The 25,264-nt window shown below is 45.6% G+C and overlaps 1 protein-coding gene across 17 annotated transcripts in view; it reads right to left on the bottom strand.

The window, feature by feature from the left end:
• Dysf (dysferlin) overlaps positions 1-25,264 on the bottom strand; it is a 207,386-nt gene that overhangs the window by 40,795 nt on the left and 141,327 nt on the right. For 9 of the 17 annotated variants that reach the window (XM_046432409.2, XM_046432404.2, XM_046432400.2 and 6 more), the window contains 5 exons: positions 24,796-24,897; positions 24,518-24,679; positions 23,311-23,476; positions 22,846-22,922; positions 16,828-16,890 (listed from right to left, as the gene is read on the bottom strand). In XM_046432409.2, the coding sequence (XP_046288365.1) occupies positions 16,828-16,890; positions 22,846-22,922; positions 23,311-23,476; positions 24,518-24,679; positions 24,796-24,897 (570 nt within the window). The remainder of the gene's footprint in view (positions 1-16,827; positions 16,891-22,845; positions 22,923-23,310; positions 23,477-24,517; positions 24,680-24,795; positions 24,898-25,264) is intronic. The other 8 variants (XM_046432413.2, XM_046432411.2, XM_046432407.2 and 5 more) reach the window with 1 other exon arrangement.

Raw genomic sequence — 25,264 nt, forward strand, 5'->3', positions numbered from 1 at the left:
GAAACTGGAAGTTTCGAACGCTGTGGTGGGAAAGTCACATGGTGCGGACACTTTGGCAGACAGTCTGGCCACCACTCAGAGTGTTAAATACAAAGATCCAAATGACCCAACAATTCTGCTCTTGGCATAGATCCTAGAGAAATGAAGATGTCTGATCCACACAAAATCTTGTACTTGGATGTTCATAGCAGCATCACTCATGAGAGCCCAAAAGTGAAAACAACCCTAAAGTCCATCAGCTGAAGAAAGGATAAAGAAAACAGGATGCCCTCATACGATGGCATATTATTTGGTAATCAAAATGCATAAAAAACAGTTAACATGCTACGGCACAGATCAACCCTGAAAACATGCTGAGCAATAAAAGTCTATCACAAGAAAAAAACAAAACTATGATTCCATTTATATGAAATGAGACAAAAATAATAAGTGAGGGGTTGCCAGAGCCCAGGAATGGCTGAGAGGAGATGGCAGCAACTGCTCTCCAGGATAAAGCTTCTTTTCTGATCACAGTGGGGCCACCCACTCAGTGAGTCTGCCCCCATCTCCTTCCTCCATCCCATAGAGGGGACCCCTCTTCTAGCCAACCGCCCTCACCTTCAATGCACATGGTGCCTGCAGAGGAGACATGGTGGACACATGACCTAATTTCCGCTTGTTGCCCCTCCAGTCCTTGGCTCCCTGTCTTGTGCTTCCTGCTTTTGAACTCTCTTGCCCTTCTCTGGAGCCATCTTATCTCTGACCCAAACAGCCTGGGTTTCAATCCAGCTCTTCCTGTCTCGAACATCAAACATGACCAGAGGAAAACATCAAACCACCTGCCCAGTCTCGTTCCCCACTCACGTCAGGCTCCACTGCACCCAGGGCCATCTGTCCTCCCTGACTCCTTTCCTAGCCCTTTTCTCTCCTCATCTCCTGACACCCCCACTCCTCCACACTTCTCTTTCTCCTTGGACCGCTACGCTCCTCCCTAGCCTTGCTCTTGTCATGGACCCTGATCCCTCTTGCTCTCTTTCCTCAAGACCCCACAGCACTTGTGCCCTCGCCACCTCTCCCCCTGTGCCTGTCAGCTGACCCAAGGCCAGCCTCTACTTGCGCCCAGGTCTCATCCCCTATGGCCCATTCAGGGACCTCACTCCATGATCCTCTCCATCCTCTCCTACATCATCACACTCACCTCTACCAAATCCTCCCCATCGGCAATTAGACACTGGCCGCAGTCACCCAGCTTTTAATTATTTCCGTTTGTCAACTCAGAATAAAGCTAAAGCCCTCACAACCCAGAAAGCCACTTGTGATAGGAGCCTCTCCTCTCTCACCTCACACCCTTCTGATTTCTTGCTCACTCACCCCACTCCAGCCACACTGGCCCTTCAGGTCCTCAACTCTTCACACCCTCATGCCCTTCCCTTGCAGGAGCTCCCTCCCTGCCAATGCCATCTCAGTCCTTCCCTCCTAGTGACCATATTTTACATGACAGCAGCCCTCTCCACCTTCCTACTCACCTTTCCTTGACCTTTCTCCATAGTGCTTAACCCCACCTGACACCCCATATATGTCACTTGTGTCTCCTTACCATAGGCAGAGCCCTCTATCTTGGTGACACCCATATCCCCAATACTTAGAACCCTCCCTGATACACGTTTGTACTCAGTAAATTTTTGATGGACATATGGATGCCTAAATAGCAGCAGGGGGCATCTGTGGTCTCCTGGATGCAGGTGCTGAACCATGGCTTTTGAGTTTCCAAAGGCAGATAATGTACCATTAAAATGGCAGGTTTGTAGAAAGCTTTGTTGAGCCAGCTTTCCCCCCATCAGATGCAAGTGCAGAGAGGGACAGGAAGCAAGAACTAGAGACTTGTGAAGTCTCCTGATAAGGCCTATCCTCACTCCCATTGGCTCCTCCTTCACTCTGGGGATCTGGTAGCATCCAGAAGTTACCAGAGGAATGGGGGCATGAGGCACTTGACAGAAGATGGTTTCATGGATGTCATGGGAGAGAGCCCAGCGAATCCTTGACTTTTCCCATAGATCCCAGAGAATCATGGGAGAGCTAGCTGCTAAATAGCGCCACGCTCCCTGGGTGGACTTGCAAGTTAGTTAAAGGGGGAGGGAGCAGGAGGCCTTACAGGATGGTGGGGCAGAGATGAGAAGACGCTGTCAGCAGATGGAATATAATCCATGTGCCCTGAAATCAGCAGGCCCCTAGATGCCAGGGTGGACACAAGCCAGGAATAGGACTAACTCTCTGCAGAGGTAATGACATTATGGAAGCCCAAACCAGCATTTAGCCGCCTCCCAGGGATGTAGAGGGGGGAAGAAAACCCAAACTAAAAGAAGTTTAAACCTAAAATCTTGATGATTACCATCAGAAAAAAAAAAAAAAATATATATATATATATATATATATATATATATATATATATATATATATGAACTCAAAGGAGAGAATAAGTTGACTTACAGAAAAGTAAAATTATATTTCTAACACTCTCAAAGGTGACTTGAAAATATCGTCCCTGCCATTATACTAATCTGGCTTCTGCTGGAGTTATTCGAAGCCCATTTCTTCCTTCTCTTCCCAGGAACTTCAAGAGTACCTTCGCACACCCATAAGAACGAGACCCACAAAAAAGCAGAGTAGCTTTTCCCCCTACCCCAGGTATGCCAAGGCCAACTAACCCTCTGACACTGATGGATTCCCATCTTCCAAAGTGCCAAAAGGGATGCAGCTCTATGTTCTCTAATTCCAAGTGTGCTCTTGACCTCATTTTGCAACAGCTAAGCATCTGGCCTTGGAGCATGGCAAGGAGACCAAAGAAATGCAAGAGGCTTGATTTCTGAAGTGTCAGCTAAGGTTCTAACAAGAAATCTGGCTGTTAAAACTTTATTCTCCCATGCTCCAGGTTCAAGGTCCCTCATTGTTCAGTCAGCCAACCAAGCAAGTGTGATCAAGGCACGGACTGAGAGCCTCTCCGATTTCAGCTAATAGCCAACGTTCAGTTCCCGAGCAACCAAAGCCACGTAACAAAGACATGTTTCCCCAGGCTCAATCCAGACTAATGGGCACCCTAATCCCTCCAAAGACCCAAATCAGCATGGTACATTCCAAACATTTAATCTCTCATTATCAGCCAGTGGGTCTAACACATTTAACACGAATGTGGATAGCAAAATTGGCAATAATAATTCTATCCCCTCCTTTTTGTGAAGTTAGAAAGTGGGGTGGGGTTGGAGGACAAAAATAAAACTTTTAATTTCTCCCCTGGATGACTGCTTGAATCAAAGAGAAAAGTTTCTGGTAACAATCATTTTTTTTTTGTGGGGGGGATCCCGGGGATTGATCTCAGGGGCACTCAACTATTCAGCCACAACCCCAGCCCTATTTTGTATTTTATTTAGAGACAGGGTCTCGCTGAGTTACTGAGCGCATTGCCTTTGCTGAGATTGGCTTTGAACTCACGATCCTCCTGCCTCAGCCTCTAACACTGCTAGGATTAGAGGCATGAGCCACCACACTTGGTGACATTTATCTTTCAGCAAGGTTATAATGTTAAATCTTAGGTCACCATGGAGAATGCTGGATGCACTCACTTCTAAATAAAGGAGTCCTTTTTTGTATGATTTTAAGAAGGCTTTCTTTGCCTGTATCAACCCAGAGGTACACATCCTAGACTGTGTTGAACATAATTTCTCTTAGAGAATCATTAGCATCAAGATAATTATAACAATCCAACACTGGGATTATTATGAGACTCTGAGTTAATGTCTTTGAAGATGTTCTCTGACCTATGAAGTTTACCATGATAAACTCTTTTTTTTTCTGTCTTTTTTTTTTTTTTGGAACTGGGGGTCAAACCCAGGGCTTTGTAAATGTGAGGCAGACGCTTTGCCGCTGAGCTACATCCCAGCCCATAAACTCTCTTGATATGGCCAACATCATCCGCTTCATGCCCAACACTGCTACCCCCTGACTCACCATCTGCATAACTGGAAAAATCCAATGATGATTCCTCTAATTCTTCAATTAATTGTTCTGAGGTTTAAGGAACTGAGACTACCAACTCATGACACACAAATACAGACACATACATAATACTCAAGTACTCACGTCTACAGCAGACCAGACAAATACCCTGACTTCAAACTGACCCTGCCCCACGCATACTAAATCACTTAACCCCCCCCCAAAAAAAACCACACAGACAAATGCCCACTTCCAGCTACCATGTTGATTCAGCAGAACTCTCCACACTCACAGCAAAAAAGAAAAAAAAATCACTTAATTATTTCCACAAGTGGAACACTGGGCTCTCAGACTCTTGTTGACACTCCCTGTAGTCGGGCCTCCTCGTCTGTCCAGGAGATCATTCCTCTGTGTACCCTGACTTCAAGCTGGATCAGCAGCAGGGCCTAGAGGGGAGGCCTTGAACCAAAGTGCTGAATTGCTCTCAAAGGCCCGTGAATAAGCCTGAGATCCAGCAAAGTCAAGCAGATGGTAAGGGGACCTCATCATTTGACTTCCGGTCTGTTCCAGATGGGGGCTCACATGGGCAGGAGGCCTGAGGGACCCAGCTTGCTGGCCCTTTCCCAACTCAAGAGCCTAAGTTGAATACTTGAGCCCATGGACTTGGTCTTCCAAGGGCAGCCTGATCCCATATACCCACGGAGAACTCCTAAAGGAATGGAATCCAATAGGTTGAATGGAATCCGTTCAATAGGTTGAATGAAAGAAGATTTCATCAGAGTATCCAAATCTATGAAGAAACCAATGACACATCACTAATTCAGAATCTGTGCAGATTCCAGGAGGGCTGGGTGGGCAAGAGCTCACCTAAGCCCGCCGCTGAGGGAGCCAGTTTTACTTAAAAAGTTCCAGCAAGCTACTTGAGAGAAAAACTGTTTTTGAAGGCCTTCCCAGGACAGAAGTATTTCTCAAACTACAGACACTAATATTAGCTATCTTAAATTCAATTTTAAAAGGATTTGGGGGGAGCCTACTATGGGCCAAAGTCAACCTACTGTTGGAGTCACTCTGTGCATTTTCATACACAAAATCACATGACTTTTCAAATAATTTTTTGAACTGGTGCTAACTCAGTCTGATTTCCCCAGGCCACGGTTCATGCAGAGAGGTGTGAAGGACACCCGAATGAGTTAAGGAACCTCACCAAGCACCCTGAGAGGAGCCCTATGCTCAGGAGTGAGCTCTGGCAGGTTCCAAGCACAACTAAGACTCAGGTGAGGTGGGGGATGGTGTGCAGGACCAAGAGAGAGAGGGAGGCAATAAGTTAAACCTTGGAGAAAGCTCTCTATCTGTAGATATCCAAGGACAGCCAGGAATGCCCCTATAAGAAGAGTCGAGTCTTTTTTCTCTGTATGGATCAGCAGGTCCTTTGGACCCAAGGGAAAGACCTCTTGGGGAGGAGGATGGTGGCGGGTGAAGGTGGAGGCTAGGAGAGCTGGCTGGGAGAAAGGGGCCTCCTCCTCCTCCCCGATGGGGCCTGGAGTTTGCCAGACAAGTTTCACCCCGGGCTGTCCCCCCTGCAGTGTGCATCGAGGGAGGAGGGGTGCACCCCCGAGGAGACCACAGGAATGCCAAGCAGGGGAAAGGCGCCCCGAGCCAAGGGCTCCGGCAACAAGGATCCAATATCGGCGGGTGACTCCAGCCCCCGTAACAGGAGAGACCGTAAAGTATGTGCTCTGCTTCCCAACCAGCAAACACAGCAAATAACCAATTACTCCAAATAGCTAACAGATTTCGGCTCTGATTTCCCTCTCTTCATTGCCTGCCACCCCCCACCCCCCCAATGCCTTCACTTGTCATTTGATGGGCGATTTGTATTTGCTCTGAGAAAATAAGAGAATGAGTCACAAGGAAGGTCCAGATTACACCATGGGCATCGAACCCCCTCAACATTAATGGGAGCAGAGAAGCCAGTCTTTGTAGCAGCAGCTGAACCCAGATCTTTTTAAAGAAATACACTTGTGTTACCTTCCAACACAGTGATTTTGGCTACACCAACATTGCCACGTAATGTCTTCAGGAAACCTGCTTTCAGAAGAAACTGAGTATCTTCTTAATTATTTCAACTGATAGGTACTAAAGGAGAGGTAAAACCGTGAACGCTATTAAAGTTAAAACGCTCCCACTCCGACTCCCAAGTTCAGAGGTGAAACCGTGAAGCGCAGAGAGGAGCTGTCTCATATGCCTTCTGGAAATGCTTCTGACTGGGGAGCCACGCCCTGTAATTGATTCCTTTGCTCAGAAAAACCTTTGCTTCAAAGTCTTGGGATAAATTGTTGTCAGTACTCATGAGCCGCAATGAAGCATCCCTTGAAATTTGGAATTAAGTGAAACAGGGCCGCCCTTGGAGAATCAGACCATGAAATAAATGCATGGGGATCTGAACAAGGAGAGGCAGAAATCACCTCAACAGAGAAGAATGCCTCCTTTGCTAAGCCTTAACTCTCTGTGGGAAGGTGTGAGTACATCTAGGGAAAGAATATGTCAATGAAAAAGCAATCAGTCCACCCTGAGAGAAGCAAGTGTTGCAATTTTTTTTTTTTTTTTTTTTTTTTTTTTGGTACCAGAGGTGGAACTCAGGGACATTTGACCATTGAGACACTTCCCCAGCCCTAATTTTGTATTTTATTTAGTGACAGGGTCTCATTGAGTTGCATAGCACCCTGCTTTTTACTGAGGCTGACTTTGAACTCACGACCTCCCAAGCCACTGGGATTACCGCGCCTAACCCAGGGTTGAATTTTGATAGTTGTCCACACCTGCACCATCAGGGGAGAGAGCACCAAGGCTGAAGCCATCCCTGCCTGAGGAGATGGACGAATGAGACCATCTTGGTCAGCTGCCACTGAATTTCAGATCACACCAGTGGCTCTCCTCATTCTGATTGATTGTTCATCCATCTCTAATCACAATGTGCTTCCCCGGTGGCTGAGCTTGCAGATGAAGAGCTGGCCCAGTGTTCAAGGTGGCTTACCCCAGGCAGGCGTGTCTCACCATAAACTCATAAACTGTCATCCTTAGTTTAGAAGCTTGAAGAATAGGCATCCAACCCAGAGAAAAATGACCCGTCAGAAGTCTGAATCCACAAGGTTTAGGATGCATTCAGCCAAGGCTACAGAAAATGCCCTGAAGTACAGCCCTGCCTTCAGGAAGAGGGTCGACTCTCCTTTACTTAACAAACTCCTGCAGAGAACTTAATAACAAGGACCATGGCGTGGCGCTGACCTGGTCAGCAAACACCCAACTGCCACCACAAACAGGAAACAAACTCTTCTGTCCAGAAGAAAAGCCTCTGACCCAGGATCCCTTCTTACATCTCCCATCCCATTAGATTTCCAACTGGCAAAGTCAAATCCTAGCAAATCTAAACGGTTTCCTTCTTCCCTCTAAGTTTGATATTAGGGGAGGCCACACATTGATGGACATAATCCACCTGAGCTCCTAGCACTTACCAAGCAAAAACTTTCTTCTGTAGGCAGAAGTGAAAGACAGGAGAAGGCACTCTGGTTTATAAGAAGGAGAGCCATCAGAAGGTGGAGACAAGTGTCTCCCTGAGCTCAAGAGCGAAGTCGAAAGCGGAAGAAAAAAAAAAACTGCTCTGTATGTTCCTGGGAAGTCTCAAGAAGATACCACAAACTAGAAATCAAAGTACTCAGTCCTGAAGCAGATACAACCTGCTTGATTAAAAACACAAACTTATCAAATTTAAAATTAAAATCCAGACTTTGATTTCCAGCAAAATGTCAAACTAGACAACCAGAGAAATCCTCCAAGCAAGAACATGTGAATTAACAGATATCTTTAAAATCTATTTTAAATGCATGACTGGGCTGATGGGGATGTAAAGAAAATCCTTAAGGGCAAATGAGAAAGGAAAAATCCAGAGAAATATGGAACCAAACGCATACTGACAAGGGGACCCGAAAAGCCACAAGCTGAACATTTAGTTTTAAGTGAATCTGGGTTTGTAGTGTCTCCAGGCATCTGGGAAAAGTAAACACATATCCTCTCTGGAAGAATGTGACTTTCATCCAGGCCTCAAAAATATTCTCAGATAAAGTTCCAAGGAACATGAGTTCACAATCAAAAATAGTGAAACACGTAAGGAACAAGACACCATGAGCAAGAGAACTAGAACCAACCAACTGCAGAACCAGAGCTGTTGGAACAACTAAAATCAGAATGGTCAGAAATAACACTTTACTAAGAAGACTGTTTAACCCATTACATCCCATCGTCCCATATGCGGGACACCTATGAAAACTCAAATTGAGTCATAAATATACATTGATGGCAACTTTGAAATAAATATTTATGTTTTTCGAATACTAGTCTTGAGAAAAGTAATAGATGAGTGAGAAGTTATAGTATTCATTAATATTATCATCAATTATTATCATCAATAATATTATCATCAATGTCAATAATAATTATAAATTATATCATAAGCCAGAGTCTATGATTTCCATCCTATTTTGATGCACCTGTGTCAATTTCATTGAAACAGGCACAGAATCGAAAATTTGGTATTTAACGGATTAAAGAAATAAAATACATTAGAAATATAGAAAAGGGCTAAGCAACTCAGTAAGACCCTGTCTCTAATAAAAAAAAAAAAAAAAAACAGGGCTAGGGATGTGGCTCAGTGGTCAAGTACCCCTGAGTTCAATCCCTGGTACCAAAAAAAAAAGAAGAAGAAAGAAAAGAAATATAACAAAGGGACAAGAGATCTTCAAAGACAAGCAAGCAGCCAGGCAAGAGATGCATATCTGTAATTCTGGCTACTTAGGAGGCTGAGGCAGGAGGATCACAAGCTGGAGCTGGGCAACTTCATAAGAGCCTCTCTCAAACAATATTTTTTAAGAAGGGAGTTGGGGGTATAGCTCAATGGTAGATCGCTTGCCCAGCATGCAGGAAATCCTGGGTTCACTCCTCAGCACTGCAAAAACAAACAAACAAGCAGATTGGAGAAAGAACTTTTAGAAGTAAAAATATAATACTTAGGACTAAAAACTCAACAAATGGGGTTAGGTAGCAGATAAGAAACCGCTAGAGCTAGTGAATGGGAAGAGAAATCTTCAGAAATTAGCCAAAATGCAATGCAAGGGAACAAATACAGTTGTTCCTCAACATCCACAGGACTCCGGTGAAGAGACCCGGATCTGAAGGTACTCACCAAGGCCTTTGTATAAAATGGTGCAGCTTGGTACCAAGCACCAAGCACTCGATCACCAAATACATCTTCCTGCATATCCTAAATCATCTCCAGGTTACTTATGATGTCTAAAACAATGTAAATTCTATGTAAATAGTTGCCATAGTGTATTGTTCAGGGAACAATGAGAAGGGGAAATGTATGTACGTGTTCAGAACAGATCCAATTTTTAAAAATCTTTGTGATCCATGGTGGTTTCCATCTGTGGATACAGAACCCACAGATCCCAGAGGGCCAACTGTAATGTAAAAGAAAGTTTAATTGACATAGAGACTAGAGAAGGTCCACTAGAGAAGGAGACTAGAGAAGTCCAAGTTGAGAAGGAAATGATGCAGAGACTGGGGAATATGTAAGATTTGAAGAGATAGCAGTTGAGAACTATCCAGAATTAACGGGGAGGGGGAAAAGCCCTAAGATTTGAGAAGCCAACAGCACAATGGGAGTCAGAAGACAGTGCTGACAGAAAATAATTGTCAGTGAGTCTAGTGTTTCCAACATAAGCATGAACTAAAAATATTTTCAGACAACTAGAAAGTGAGAATGTTTATAATAAACTGACCCCAATTATGGGAATTTCAATCAGTTCTACTTCAGGGAATAGAAAAATGATCCCAAGAGAAAGAAGCTTGACATTCAAAAAGAAATAGAAGGTGTGAGTTTGGATAAAGGGAAAATTCACTGCTTTAAAAAAAAAAAAGAATGCTCTTAAATGCAGTTTACAAAGATAGAACTAAAGTATTAAACAAAAGTTTGGAAACTGGTAGGTGATCAGAGTTAAAGCATTGTAAGTTCCCTGTAATGTTCTGGAAGAGGCTGTACATGCCAATTGAACTTCGACTTGATAAGTTAAATATGCATATTAAGATTTCTCTATTAGTTGCTAAAGAAATAGAAACAATGTACAGCTTTGAAATAAAACATGAGGGAAAAAAGATCAGGACATGCTAAGGGAGACACAAAATAAGATGGTGAAATAAATGCAAATATATCAGTAAATATCAGAATAATGCAAAAACAAACAAACAAACAAAAAACAGAGTCCGTCTATTTGCTATTCACAGAAGAGGCATCTAAAACAAAAAAGTCACAGAAAAGTCGAATGTAAAAAGATAGACAAAGATATGCCAGAGAAATGCTACCAAATAAAAATGGTATAGTTTTACTAACATGAACAAAAAAGACCGTAAGAAAAACTTATTTTAAAAGGTAGAAGATTTTTAAAGGCAAAGGGACATGTTAAAAGATTCAAATCTCCAGGAAGATGTAAGAATTATCAACTTGTTTGTATCTAATAACGCAGCATCAAACACATAAAGAAAATACAGACAGCATTATAAGAAGAAACTAAGAAATGTCACTTTGAGATAGGGTCTTAATATACCTCTTTCAGAAACTGATAAACCACACATGCATGAAAATTAGAAGAAATGTAGATTGGAATAACACAATGAACAAATCGGTTCTAAATGGACATATCATATGTAAAACACATTTGGAGAATACATGTTCTTTTCAAGCACTTACAGGAGGGTTTCGAAAACTAACCTTTTCCTAGGCCATAAAGAATGTGTCAAGTCATTTCTAAGTATCATTACACACATGCTACGTTCTCTGGAACACAATACAGTTAAGCTAAAAAATCAATAACAAAAAAGGTAAAGTATAAGTTAATAACTTCCAAAATACATTTTTATACTGGTGTCAAAGAGGAATAACAGAAATCATAAAATATTCAGAATGGAAAATAACAAATATACTACTTGTCAATTCCTGTGAGAAGCATAAAGCAGAGCTTAGAGAGAATTGTACAGTCTTTAGGGTTTACAAAAAGGTTAAAAATATAATACCCCCCCCAATAGAGGAAGGAAATAATAAAGAAATGAATAAACCAAAAAACACAGAAACAATACAAAAGGTCAGCTAAAACCTGATTCTTTGAAAAGGCTGAAAAAAAATCCAACAAATTATGGCACAAATAATAAAATATAATCTTAGGAATGAAAGGAGACATTACTAGACATGACTAGAAGAAGAATTTTTTTAGAAAAATTAAGAAGGTGTTATGAAAAATGTTATGCCATATTTTTAGGAGGAAATGGATAAATTCTTATAAAATATAAATCACTGTAAGTGACTCTCCTAGAAACAGAAAATCTCAAAGGTCCTATAAACATTTTTTAAAATTGTAGCAGTAGTTTAAAATATCCCCAAGAAGAATGCTAAGTCTGGACAGTTTTACAAGTGAATCTGCCAAACACTTAGACCCAGATAGTGCCAATCTTATGTCATTCTTTTAGAGACTAGAAAAAGAACATTTACACCCAGGTCCCTTTATAAAATTGCTATTACGTGGACACCAAAGGCTAAAAAGATTAGTATGAAAAAGAGAAACTTCAAGCCATATCGTTCATAAAAAGTAGATGCAAAAAAAAAAAAATCCTAAATATTTGCAAACTGAACACAACAATGCAGAAAAAAAGATAATATATCATGACCAGGCTAGTTTGTTTCAGAAATGTTTAGTTGCTTCAGCACTAAAAAGGAAAAGAAAAGAAGCCCATCAATGTAATTCACCACATTAACTGATTGAAGGACAAAAATCATACGATCACCTCAACAGATACACAAAAAAATATTCAATAAACTTAACAACATTCATGATAAAAACTTAGCTAACTAGTGATAGTTCTCCTCAGAAATTTCATACTCAATGGTGAAACATAAAAACATTCTTTTTAAAATGAATACCCAGTTACATAAAACATCCAGCTGAATGTCCTAGCCAGTTCAATAAGGCAAGAAAATGAAACAAGAAAAAAGAAAGAAAAATAAAACATACATAGAAGAATTAAAACTATGATTAATCACAAATTATGTGATTAACACACAGAAAACCCAGAAGAACCATGAATCAGTAGAACTAATAAGAAAGTTTAGCAAAGTTCCTGGATATAAGAACAGTATATGAGAATCAATTTCATTTATATATGTGTAAAAATTAATTAGAAAATGTACCTTTAAAGAACAATAATGCATAAAATACTAGATCTAAGTATAATAAAAGTTGTACCAAATTTTTTTAATGACATTATAAAAATTTACTAAAAGACATTAAAAAAGACCTAAATAAATGGAAAAACATATCATGTTGATGGTTTAATAGACGGTATTGTAAAACTGTCCGTCCTCCCCTGTTTGATCCAGATGTTCACAGTATCTCAGTCACAGATCCACACACTTGTTTTTTTCCTATGAAGTCGATAAGCTGATTCTAAAACTGGGGTAGAAAAGCAAAGGACTAGAATAGCAATGACACTCCTGAAAGTCAACAGGGCAGGGTACTTCCTGTACCAGATATCAAGACTCATTAGAAAGCTATAGTTAAAACACACACAGAGAGAGGTCTACGAATACAGAAAAAAAAGAGATGGACCAGTGGAACAGAATAGGGAGCCCACAAATAAACCCATATTTATATAAAAACCTTATATATGTCACAGCTGTTATTATAGACTAATGAAAAAGGAGGGATCATTCTATGATGATGTCATTATCATATAGATCACTGGTTATAGTTTGGAAAAAACAAAAAACTAATCTCTACCTTACAGTTTGCACACACGCATGCATGCACACACATATACTAGTATGAAAAGCAAAACATTCAAATTTTTTAAAAGAAAATGTAGACAAATAGGGGCTGGGGTTGTAGCTTAGTGTAGCATGTGTGAGGCATTGGGTTCAATCCTCAGCACCACACAAAAATAAATAAATGTGTCCATCTACAACTGAAACTAATTTTATTTTAAAAAAAGAAAATGTAGACAAATATCTCCTTTCAAAGGTTTTTCTTAAAGGAGAAAGAAAAATATGAAGTGATAATTTAGATTATCCAAAATATATGACTTGAGCAGAGAAATTAAACAACCTAACTTCACATTTGCAGAATTGTCACAGAGCTGGTTGTTTGGGTAAAAAACAACTGTAAAATAGATGAAATGCTATTAAGCCAAATAAAGAAAAATAAATAAGACAAATATACAAAATTAGTGTTTCAGACAAAAACAGGACAGATACAAAAGCATTGTCTTTAATTGTAGGAGCATGCATAAACCCAGCCCAAGGTTAACAGGCAATGCAGGGATATCTAAGCTACCAAATTCACTGAAGGCATAGAAATTGATCAGAGAATTCCCTCCAAAAAGAGGTCAGGCCAGTTTCACAAGTGGAGAGCAATTGTCTTAAGCAATCACACAAAATACCCATTCTTGGAAAACTTGTATAATTCAAAACTCATATTCTGCATACTGTTTTCTGAAAAGATGACAGGTATCCTGTTTATCAGCTAAACCATAAATAAAATTCACCACCTTTGAATTTATAGAATTGTTAATCATTTTTTTTAATTTAGGTTGATTCATATTATTATCCATTTTGTACATAAAGTAACTTTTTAAAAGATAATATAACACCATTTCCAATTCATATAAGTCAAATTCACAAAGAGAGGTTCAAGCGTATTGTGGAAAACTCCTGAGAAACAATAGTTCCCACACCCTAGAGACAGTTAAAGAAGCATGGAAAGAAGAAATGCAACTGAAAAATATTTTGTGGGATCGGTATAACCCTGATATCAAAGTCTAGTAAAGACAAGCCAAAAGCAATACTGATTCACAGAGATGCAAAAATCCCAAATAAGTAATAGGTAATGTGTAGTATGTGTAGTAGATGTTCTGCTTCCAAACTATCCCTTCACCATGAACAAACACTAGCCATTGTCTGCCAATAATCTAAGATACAGAGCCAGGGGAATGCCTGTGGCTATTCTAGAATGTTCCAGCAACTCCCAGAAGGTGAGCTGTATGTTTACCAACAGCCAATTGCATTGGTTTCCAAATCTGTTTATGCCAGTTGTTCAATGTGGTAATTAGATAAAGATTACAACAATGTGTAAAATGTTAATGTAATTCTCTTGACTTTTTAAAATTTAAGTACCAGTGAGAACACAAAAGATAGGGAATCTTAAATGTTTAAAAAAACAAAGCACTGCTCTCAGACTTTTTTGCTAGGATCATTGAGTTCTCCTCAAACTGTAATAAATACAAAGCCAAAATTCAGATGTGGTTTATAATAACAAAAGGATAACGTGGTCCTCAGTCCAGGACATCCAAATTCAAAGAAAAGGGCTCAGCACACATCAAATGATTAGCAAATGAAGATGCATGGATATGGGGTAAAGCTGAAATGCTTATGGCATGAGCTACGATTTTTAATGAGTCCTTATTAAACCAACTTTTTCAATCAGCCAACCAACTACCTGTTTGATTGCATTGGATAAGAGGGCTTCAGTCTCAGCAAACTGTAATACCATAACCAAATGGACCAATTTGGTTTACCCCAGGAATACAGTAACTATATTACAAAACTATACATCATCGAACAGGAAAAACAAAATTATCGCCTTGATAAATGCCAAATGACATCTGATAAAATTCAACTCCTATATCTATTTAATCTATCAACAAACTAACAATAAAGAACATGACCTGAACAAGATCCAGAATATCTGAAAACACTAATCAATTATCATAAGGTATGGAAAATGAAAGAATCACTTTTATTATTCAGTGACTAAATAGCTTTATTCACTAGCTAGCTATGATCAAATGTTATTCTGGAAAAAAGTACAAAATATTAGCTACTAGAAAGAGCTACTTATTACTATTTGAAGAAAAAAAATCTTAACCACCTGGAAAACCCAAAAACTCAACTAACAACTGTCAGAATTACTGAAGAGCTTAATAAAGAGTCAGTTTCAAAGTAAGTACACAAAAATATTATGTTCTATATTCTAGTAGTCAAAATCTTTTTTAGGGGGTTGGGGAGTACCAGGGATTGAACCCAGAGGTGCTTAACCACTAAGCCACAGACAGTTTAGTAGAAGTCATGGAAAACACAAAAATGCAGAGAGTTAAAATTACCTGTATTCCTACCAGTTGAAGAGAAGATTTTGATGTGCCTATGTTTTTAGACGTTTTTTATGTACCTGTGTCTACTTTTATTTTTTTAATTGAATTTGTATTGTACAATTCCCCAGACAGTTTTTTATATTTTAATTTGAGACAGAGTTATTCGGGCCTCACTATGGTGCTGAGGTTGTCTTTGAATTTTTGATTCTCCTGCCTCAACCCTCCCCCCGACCGCCACTGGGATTACAGGCATGCACCACGGCATTCAGCTATTAGTCAAAAATTCTTAAGGGAAATAAAAGATACTCCATTGAGAATAACAAGAAAGGCTAGAAAATGCCTAGAAATACATTTTAACAAGAAATGGCTAGACCTACAGAGAGTAAACTAAAACAACTCCTTGGAGGTACATAAAAGGGACAATAGTGAGAATTAACAAATTAGACATTTAATGATAAGGAGTAGTTAATACTTTATGGATATCCACAGCACATGCAACCATATTTTTAAAGAATATAAAAAATGGAAAAGCATTCTCATTATATTTTTTTAAGTTTTGAAATGTAGATTTTAAAAAAGTAGTACACAGTGCTGTGGCACAAGCCTACGATCCCAGTGACTCTGGAGGCTGAGGCAGGAGGATCTCAAGTCCAAATCCAACCTCAGCAACTTAGCAAGGCCCTATGCAACTTAGCAAGAACCATCTTGAATTTTTAAAAAATAATAAAAAAGGGCTGGGGATATGGCTCAGGGGTTAAGCACCCCTGGGTTCAATTCCCCAATACAAAAAAAAATGTACAATACAAATTCAATTTAAAAATAATAATAAAAGTCGACACAGGTACATAAAAACATCTAAAAATGTAGGCACATCAAAATCTTAAAAGTCCTTCCCTTTAACTGGTAGGAATACAGGTGGTTTTAACTCTCTGCCTTCTTTGTGTTTTCCATGACTTCTACAAAAGATAAACCAGAGAAAAATACAAATAGACAGCACTTCCTCCTAGAATTCCATAGGACCCTGAATTCACAGGAATGGAATTGAACTCACTGCCCTTTGGACCACGGGACTTGATGTATACACACCCAGGCTCCACACCAAAGTCACCTTCCCCAGGGACCCACACCCAGAAGGAGGACACTAGGGAATCAGCTGAGGCAGGCAGAAAGCTGACCAGTGGCCCAAGCAGACCTCTCAGAACCTGCCAGGACCCTGGGGCCCTTCAGTCAGGCACACCCTCCATGCACTGGGGAGGGACAGAGAAAGTCAGCCTGCTTTGCACACACTGACTTTTTGTGTCCTGTGTCCCAGAAGTCAGAGTCCAATCCAGAGAATTCCAGTGCTTCCAGTGGCCAGGCAGCCCCACCCAACCCCAGCCCCCACGCAGGTTAACAGGATTGAAAGGAATCTCAGGAGGCACCAGGAATAACATGGGGACATCACTGCTGACTGAGATCCTACCCCATAGCTTGCCCCACCCTCTTCTATTTCATGGATCGAGGCTGGTGACTATCTCTTCTTTCTTCCCTCCTCGGTTCCCCTCCTAGCTCCCACCCCTTAGCCCCCCCCCCCAAGGAAATCAGAGAGCCCACAAATAGGTAAGTAATACATACATGAGGGCCGGAAGGAGAGGACACCGTGTTAGTGGCGGCCCAGCTTGACAGACCATCCGAAAGCTACAAATTAAACAGGCTGGTTAGTGACGGGATTAGAGGATTCATTCGGGGAAGGCTGGATGGCCCACGGGAGTCATCCTCTTCCTCTATCTGGCACCCGCTGCTCCTCCTCCAAGGAGCCACAACAGTTGTGGGAAAGACGTGTGCTCCGAGTCAGAGAAGCCTGGCTCCATGGCCACCACCTGTGTGACCTCAGACAAGTATCCTGCCATCTCTGAATCAGGATCCTGTCTAAAGAACAGCACCAAGCCCACCTCCAGCAAGAGGGAGAGGAAGGGCCCACACACTCGGCTCTAGTGAGGCACTGGATGCTGCCCCTGCCCCTGACAGCCCTTTCATGTGCCTTTCCTGACCTTCCAAACTCTGCCTACCTGAGGGACACTCCTGCTCCCCATCAGAGAGGGGCTTTCTCCCATCCTTGCTGGGCAGGGTTCCTGAGCAACTGCAGGTTTCTCAGCCTTCTTGCCTCAAGAACCAGGGCATCACATGGCTCCCCAAAACTTGTACCAGGGAAACCTTAAGAGTCTTCCAGTCCCACCCTGCCACCCTATGCCACCAACTTTCTGCATCGGACCCTTGCTTGCTGTCTTCAGTACAGTAACTCGGTACTTATGGTGTACTTATCCCTGGAGTTGGGGACTCCAGGCAGGAGACCTGTTCAGAGAGCACCACAGTGGGCCAGAGGGAGGTGACAGCGGTCTGGGTAGATGAGCAGCAGACAAGTCAAGGAGATGCAGTCTCAGCAGAGAAGGTAGCAACGGCAAAGGCAGGAGGAGAAGGAAGCAGATGGTCCAGGAAGGACAAAGAAGGCAAGGCAGGAGAGGTGGGGGGGTCAGCAGGACCCAGAACTGCCAGGCTGGTTGGTCTCTCTCCTCTTTTGAGCCCCACGCAGAGGGCTCCGGGAAGAGTCCATAGGAGGTCAACCCCCCAGGCCCTTCCTCCCTTCCTCAGCAGAAAGAGCCCTGGAGACACTTCCCAGAGGGTCAGGAACAGCCAGAGAAGGACATGGAGGATGCAGCCCTGCTGGCACCTGGAGGAGATCAGGGGACTCGAAGAGGCCACCCTGCTCTTTAAAGGGAGCATCACTGCAGGGACATCAGAGCCAGAAGCCTGGGCAGGAGGGCACAATGGCCCAAGGGCACCAGCCAGGCCCATTGGCCATGTGTTGTTGGGCATGCGCGGCCCCTGGAATAGAATGGATGACCTCCCCGTGCAACCCCCCAGCCGGGACAGAGACAGGGCCCAGCCCCTCCCATTCTCCTCCTGAAGCCCACAGAAGCCCTATTGTTATTTTTACTACAGTCCTTTTTAGAAAGGTGAGAGGGAAACCGGCAGTTCACCGGAGCAAATGGGAGAAAAAAGAACACACTAAACATAGTGCCCCAAAGATCGAATCCAGCTTCAGAAATTACACGTTCCCCTTTGGGATGCGGGCATAATTTGCTGCTCCAGTTCTGGGAGTGTGTTTCCACCTTCATGGTGTCCCAGAGACTATAACTGGAGCAGCAAGCTCAAAATTACCCCAAGCCTGGGAGCCTAGGAGCCTGAGGGCCTGGGAGCAGGCCAATCCCTGCACTTCAGCCCGCGGGCGTGGGGAGCAGGTCAGTGCCACCTTCTGGTGTTTCCTCCACTCTGGCCTGCCAGGCCTGCCTCCTCGCTAAGCCCACGCCCACCACACACACACACACACACACACACACACACACACTTACACACACCTCACCACATAAACACAAACACATTCCACCTCACCACACACACATATATCCATGCACGTGCGCACCCGCACGCACACAGTCCCACTTGCAAACCTCTGCCCAGATTCCTGCCTCCCAGGCAAGCCCTCCTCTCTCCCCTTTTCTAACCCCACCCAGCCTCCTCTGAGGCCTCCCTCCTGCAACCTCCTGGAGGGCATCCCTGATTATTCAAGCCCAGGCTGACCCCAGGTCCAGGAGTCCCTGATGTTGGGTATCCTAGTTGCTAAAGCACCTCGTCCCTGTGACATCACTCAGGGGAAGTCTGATAGACACCTCCCGTCTCCCCAGGATCCAATTCCCCAAGTGTTCTCTCTCTTTCTCTCTCTATCCCCACTCCAGAAATTCTCCTCTAGAGACCTAAAGAGGGGACCACACCCACACCGGTCCCTGAGAATGCTAGCCGAGAGTCACCCTAACACGCCAAGTGGGCTATGCAGGCTTCTCCATGCCCAGAGAGGGGGCAACATTGGGGGTGCAGACCACCATGTCTGCTTTGAGCTTCGAGACGCTCGCTGGGCCTCAGCTGGGGCAGCAAGCCCTGCACATCTGCTTACTGTTTTTCTTTCCATCTTTATAATCATAACACCCAGAACTGGTTTAACTAGAAAAACAGATTCATAAACAAAGGCCCTAGTTGTTTGTTTGTTTTGTTTTGTTTTGTTTTTAAGTAGCAATGGAGTCAGAATCAGGGACAGAAGGAGAAAAGGATGGAGAATGAAATGTGGGTGGACAGCAGTTTACTTAGTTGGAGGCAATGCCCACCTGCTCATTATTTTCCCAGTTATATCAAATGAACATGTGTCATATTTATGATCAGATAAAAATGAATATATCCGTTTTTAAAGTGGAGACCTGGGTGGAATCAAGTGTGCTCTCCTTCTGTGGGGATCTACCTAGGACTGCCTCACACTCAGCAGTCAAGGCCACCAACAAGCCTAGACACACACCTCTGGCCAACACCCTCAGAGCTTGTCCACTCTCTTGTTCCCATCGTCCCCACCTCCCTTGCACACTCGCGTGCATGCCATACCACACACACACACCACACACTCAGGGACCCATCTGACACCTACACAGAGGACAGCCTGATGGACCAAGAACAAACAGTGGAGCTGATCTGCAGGAATCCCACCCCCACCCCAGCCCACTTCTGCAGAGAACAGTTCAGAGAGGCCAGGCACCCGCCCACACAGGGTCTCCCCGGCCCCAGAGATGGGTGCCGGCCCCGAGCCCCAGGAGGCAGATCTGCCTCATCCACCCACTTTGTCATCTCCAGAACTGACGACTCCTGACACCAACCAAGACGCTTCTGAGAAGCAGAGGACTTCTCTGCGCGCCAGCATCAAGAATCTCAGGTGACACTCTCTACCTGGGCAGTGGGCTCATGCCAGCACCTCCGCAGATGATGGTGAGACTTTCTGAGCAGAAAGGTATGAGCAAGGAAAGAAAGGGCGAGATCTGAGAGAACAGGGCCAGCTGGAAAGGAGCCCGAGGCCAGCGCCACAACTGGGAGCCACTGGGAAGCCATGGGGACAGGGTTGGGGCGTCAATCATGAGAATCACACAGGCTGGCCAAACAGGAGCCAGGCGAAACCTAAATTCTGCCAAAATCCTTGTTCCGCCAGTTCCTATCGACCAGGGCGTTCCATTCTATCTGCTTTGTGGGGGAGGGGGGGTCCCAGCCAAAACTACCTGACAAACTATTACAACTGGAGCCCACTGCCTCCCTGGTCAGCCCTGGAGAGGAACCCCCAAGTGCCAGGAGGGTGAAAAATTTCTTGGATCTGCCAAGTCAGATCAATAGATCTCAGAGAAAAACACAATATAAAATCAGACACCAGACTGGGGGCTTCCCTGGAGGGTCAGAGCTCCCTGGAGACCAGGGCTGGTCTCACTGCTAGATTTTGGGCTCCTTGAGAATAGGGGGGCTGTCTCCATCAGTTTGTTCAGTAAGTCTCTGTCCAGCTGGGGGTTTGCACGGGGAGGTCATCCAGTCTATTCCCTGGGAGCAAGCTGGTTTGCCCTCCTCCATCTCCCCACTCACCTCTCAGGTCAGGTGAGACCACCCACACACACACATACACCATGGTGCACCTCCAGCCAGGAGCCAGCCCTCTGCTCCAGCTCCTCACCATTCTGCCTGGCCAACAGCTCTAGCCAGAATGGCCATGCGCTCTCCACAAAGAGCCTGGGGCTGGTCCTGGCTCAGACCCCAGCCCCAGTTCCCTTGTGTCCACGCTGGGAGGACGTCCAGCCTAGCCTCCTTACTGTCTGCCTCTGGCTGTACTTGTAGCCAACAGGACCCAAAATAATCCCTTCTCATTCAAATCTGCAGACATTTTGAGGGCAACACTCATAGAACAGAGATCCGCTGGGCAGCCCACTGAGCAGGGTAGGAAACAGGAGCCAGGATCAGGCAGTCCAGAGTTTGGGGCAAATTCTCTGCCTAATTCAGCCCTAAACACCCAACCAGACCAAAAGGCATGAGCACAAAATTTAGCTAACCTTCCTATTGAGCCATCTGAAATGTCCATCTGGGTTTCCCCAGCCAGGAAAGGGTCCTCCTGAGACCCATACAGACACAGGACAGGCCACCCATCCATCCATCTATTTATCCATCTATCCATCCATCCATCCATCCATCTGTCCATTCACCCATCCATACAGACTTTCACTGAAGACCTCCTCTACCGCAGGCCCCATGCTGGGCACTGAGGATATAGAGAGGAAGGTACCCCAATCACTGTCCTGAACTTAGTCCAAGGAAGATGCTGACCTTTAGAGGACCTAGGGCAAGTTCAGTAACTGAGATCTTCCAGGCAAAGGGGAGGAGCTAGGGAAGACTCCTCAAAAGAGATGACCACACCGGAGTTGAATCTTAAAGACCAACCAGGAGTTGAGCAAGACGGCAGAGGCCAAGGTTACCTTAACAGAAAGATTGGCAGCTCAGACCTGGGGACCCCTGGAGGCTGGGGAGACAGAGAGCTCGGGGCTTCTGATGTCTTCTTAGCACTAGGAAACTACAGAGCAAGACCTTAACTGACCCCAGAGATGTTCCCCTGGAAGTAGCAGAAAGATGAACGAATGAGAAAGGGGTAAACAGCCCTAAATGACCCAGGGAAGCCCTGTAGATGTGACCTGAGGATCCTCAGCCCAACCCACACTCAAGTTGTTCTCTTCCTCTCCAAGCTAATATTTGATAGTTTAAAGAACACGGACCTCTCTGAAGCGCCACCCCATCCTGAGCACATCTGCAGTCTGGGGGCCTGAGAACACAGGGCTATCTACACAGGCTGGAAGATTCAGGCAGCCTGGAAGCTCTGGGAGCCCGAGGGTGTCAGAGATGTCATGCAATATGTGGCCAGCATCATGTGGAGCCCAGAGAAGAGGGTGACAATGTGACAGTCAGCAAGTTCATGGCCTCTGCCCCCAGTTGCAGGAAAAGATTGGGTGGCCTCAGCTCTGAAGGATCCAGAGCCCCTCTAGACCCAAGGTACAGAGAGTGCCCTCCCTCCCAGGTTAAAGATGTCACAGACCTCGGGCTGTGTCATTTACCATTGCATCTAGGTCACCAGCAGGCTCTAGGTAGCTGAATATAGCAAAGGATCGCTCTGACTTCCTCAGAGTTGAAGACCCTTAAAATAATGTCCCTCTCCTGCCCCTCTTCCTTCCTGTCCCTGGTGGAGGGGAACAAGGTAAGATGCATCACTAGCTTGGAGGTACCTCCAAGGTGCCACCAAGTACCAGCCCATGGAAGAATCCTCCTCCCAAGAAGAGGTCTACCCAGGGGAGGGTGATGGGGCTAGAGTACCCAAGACCGCCCAGCCCTCCGTCCCTACCTTCCTTCTCCTTCATGTCTCTCCACTCTGATTTACTGAGTGATCTCCAGGGGGAAACCCTCAACATGGCCCCAAAGGTATCAGGCGCAAGCTTCCAGGAAAACGAATTGAGTCTTTCCCTGAAGACCACAACTCCCTCCCCTTCAAAGACTGAAAGCCCCCATCTAGGTCCCTCCACCATGCAGTAACCAGCCACCAGCGTGCAGAGGGAGACATTCTCTAATGGCTGTGTGACAATAAAGCACGGAGAGCAGGAGCAAGAAGAGATGGGGAAGAGGAGTGGAGGGGGAGGGGAAATCCAGGCCAGCCACTGGGGGGGGAGTTGGCCTCTGTCCCATGGGGCCCTGTGCCCATCCTACCTGGATGGGGATGAGGGGCTCCTTGTCATCGATGTCAATGAGCACATCTTCTCCAGGACTGAGTAAGCTCACATCATCTGCAGGTAGAACCGTGTCCAGGCTGGTGAGGGACTCGGCCGGGGAGCTCGGACAAGACCCCTCGGTCTCTCCACTTCCTCACCTCTCAGTTCTCCCCACTCCTCTTTGCCCTGTCTCCCAGTTCTCTCTCTCAACTCTCGTCGCATTCCCACCCCCTCCATAATCCCCCTACATCTCCTCCCTCGTCACCTCTTCCCTCGACTGACCTTCATTTGGACCCATCCCTCCTCAGCTCCAGGAGGTTCCCACCTCTGGTCTAGCTGACCCGAAGCCACTTCTCACCCAGACCCCCCAAAGAGACAAGCTTCAGGATGCCTCTCGGCTGGGAGGTGCTGCCTGCCCTGCCCCTCTGCCCTGGCCCCTCCAGGCAACAATCCTGCCCCCTACCTGGGCCGCCCTGTGGGGACGGACTCTCCGGTGAGTAGGGGTCACACAGGAAGCTCTCCAGGGAACGGATGGTGCACTGGCCCACTACAGGCCGGCGACCAAACTGGCGGTTATCAATGACCTTCACCACGATGGGGGGACAGTAGAGTTCCTCCCTGGGCAGCATCTAGGTAGAGGAGAGGGAGAGTTTGGATACCAGCCTGAGCCCATTTCTGGGGAGTCTCAGGGAAAGAAGGGAGGGCCCTTCACAAGCAGGCGCGAGGAACTGGAAAGGACCACAGGCCATCCCCAATAGCCAGAAATCCAATATGGCGGACGGCAGAAACCCAGGAGCTGGCCAAGGAAGCAGAAGCCACACACCTTGCTCTCGAATGCTCATGTGGAGGCTGGCTTCCCGGATAGCTTTACCTTCCAAATACACCCAGCTCAGCCTGCAGCTCAGCAAGGCTACTTACTCTCCCTGAGCGCGCGCTGGCCGGGGGGGGGAGAGAGGGGAGTTGGCCCAGGTCGCCACATTTCTTGCAGACAGTCCCCCCAAGTGGATACTCTAGAGTTGGCTTACAGACCCAGATCCTTCTCCCCCACCCCCAAAGCACTTTGAACACAACTTGAAATAATTTATATGCTCTCCTTCAGTGGCGGCTTTGGCTCAGCCGAGAGGAGGCTCCTGTTGACAGCCACTGGGCCTGGAATCCCTATAGCGCTTTCATCTCACAGAACATTTTCCTCTCCTCAGACTTGCCTCACGCCGCCGGCCACTAGGCCCAGGCAGCACAGGGAGCAGGAGAGGGCTGGAGGACGGAGGCCCGAGGAGCAAGCACCTCTAATGGGTCCAGGCCAGGCCAGGGTCAGGGTCAGGGCAGCTTGGGAGGAAGCGCTGGGGGGTCAGAGCCCTGGCAGGTCCCTGAGGGGAGCTCCAGAGACCATCACCTGCCCTGGAAGGAAAACCAGCCGCTCTTAGAAGCTTCTGCTAATCCAGGATTGGGTGTGAGGGAGGAGGCCAGCCCCATTTGTCTGCTCTAAGGACAGGATCTTCTAGTGAGGAGAGAAGGAGCGTTTTCCCCATTTTCACAGGAAAGTGAGGCAGAGAGATGACCTGAGCCCCTAGGGATCCCGCAGGGAGCCAAAGCTCAACCCCTCGACTGCCTGAGGCCATGAGGACACTCTAGCCCCTAGGACTCTGGGAGGGGACAGAGTGGGGGCTCACCACTTCCATGAAGAGGGTGCAAACATCAAAATTGGGGTTCTTCCGGAGGTTCCTGATGACACAGGACTGCACCGCCTGGCCCCCGCACTCCACCACGAGGCTGGGGGAGGAGACGCTGGCCAGCTGGTAGCTCTTCATGTTCCGCAGACCCCATGCCAGGATCTAGGGACAGACAGAGGGGATGGCTGGGAAGGCCCAGGCCCTGGGGAAGACTGGGGCCAGGAAGGCAAAGGGCCAGGCTGCCCCCAGCCCCCGCCCCCACCCCGGGCCAGGCTCACCTCAATGGCCGTGCGCTGGAGAAGTGGTTTGATGTTCTGGGGAACCACGTAGACATTGGCCTCCCTCTGGGGTGGCGGGTAGGGCAAGTCTGTGTCCTCGGACTGCAGGGGTCAGCAAGTGGACAGGAGACAAAGGCGGAGAAGACCAAGCCGAAGATGTAAGAAAGGACAGAAAAAAATGATGTGCACAGGGAGACACAGAACAGAGACCCAGACCCAGACGTGGGGTCAGGCAGGCAGAAGTGGGGGAGCTGTCAGCCTCTGCAAGGCACCACCCTTTCCAGGATTACCAAACGCCATCCCCCAGGTTCAGGTCACCCCATTTCAAGTGAATAGCAAGCTTCACCTCCTCCCATATTGCAGGCTCTGGTGACCAAGAGCAGCTCAGGGTCTCCCCAACCCCAACACGCACGATGCCCATGGGGCCTGCTTCAACCCAGAACATCCACGTGCCTCCCTCTATCCTGCT

This window comes from Marmota monax, unplaced genomic scaffold, assembly GCF_021218885.2.
Source record: "Marmota monax isolate L192 unplaced genomic scaffold, Marmota_monax_Labrador192_F-V1.1 WCK01_AAM20220418_F8-fsc00106, whole genome shotgun sequence".
NCBI classification, from domain to species: Eukaryota; Metazoa; Chordata; class Mammalia; order Rodentia; family Sciuridae; genus Marmota; species Marmota monax.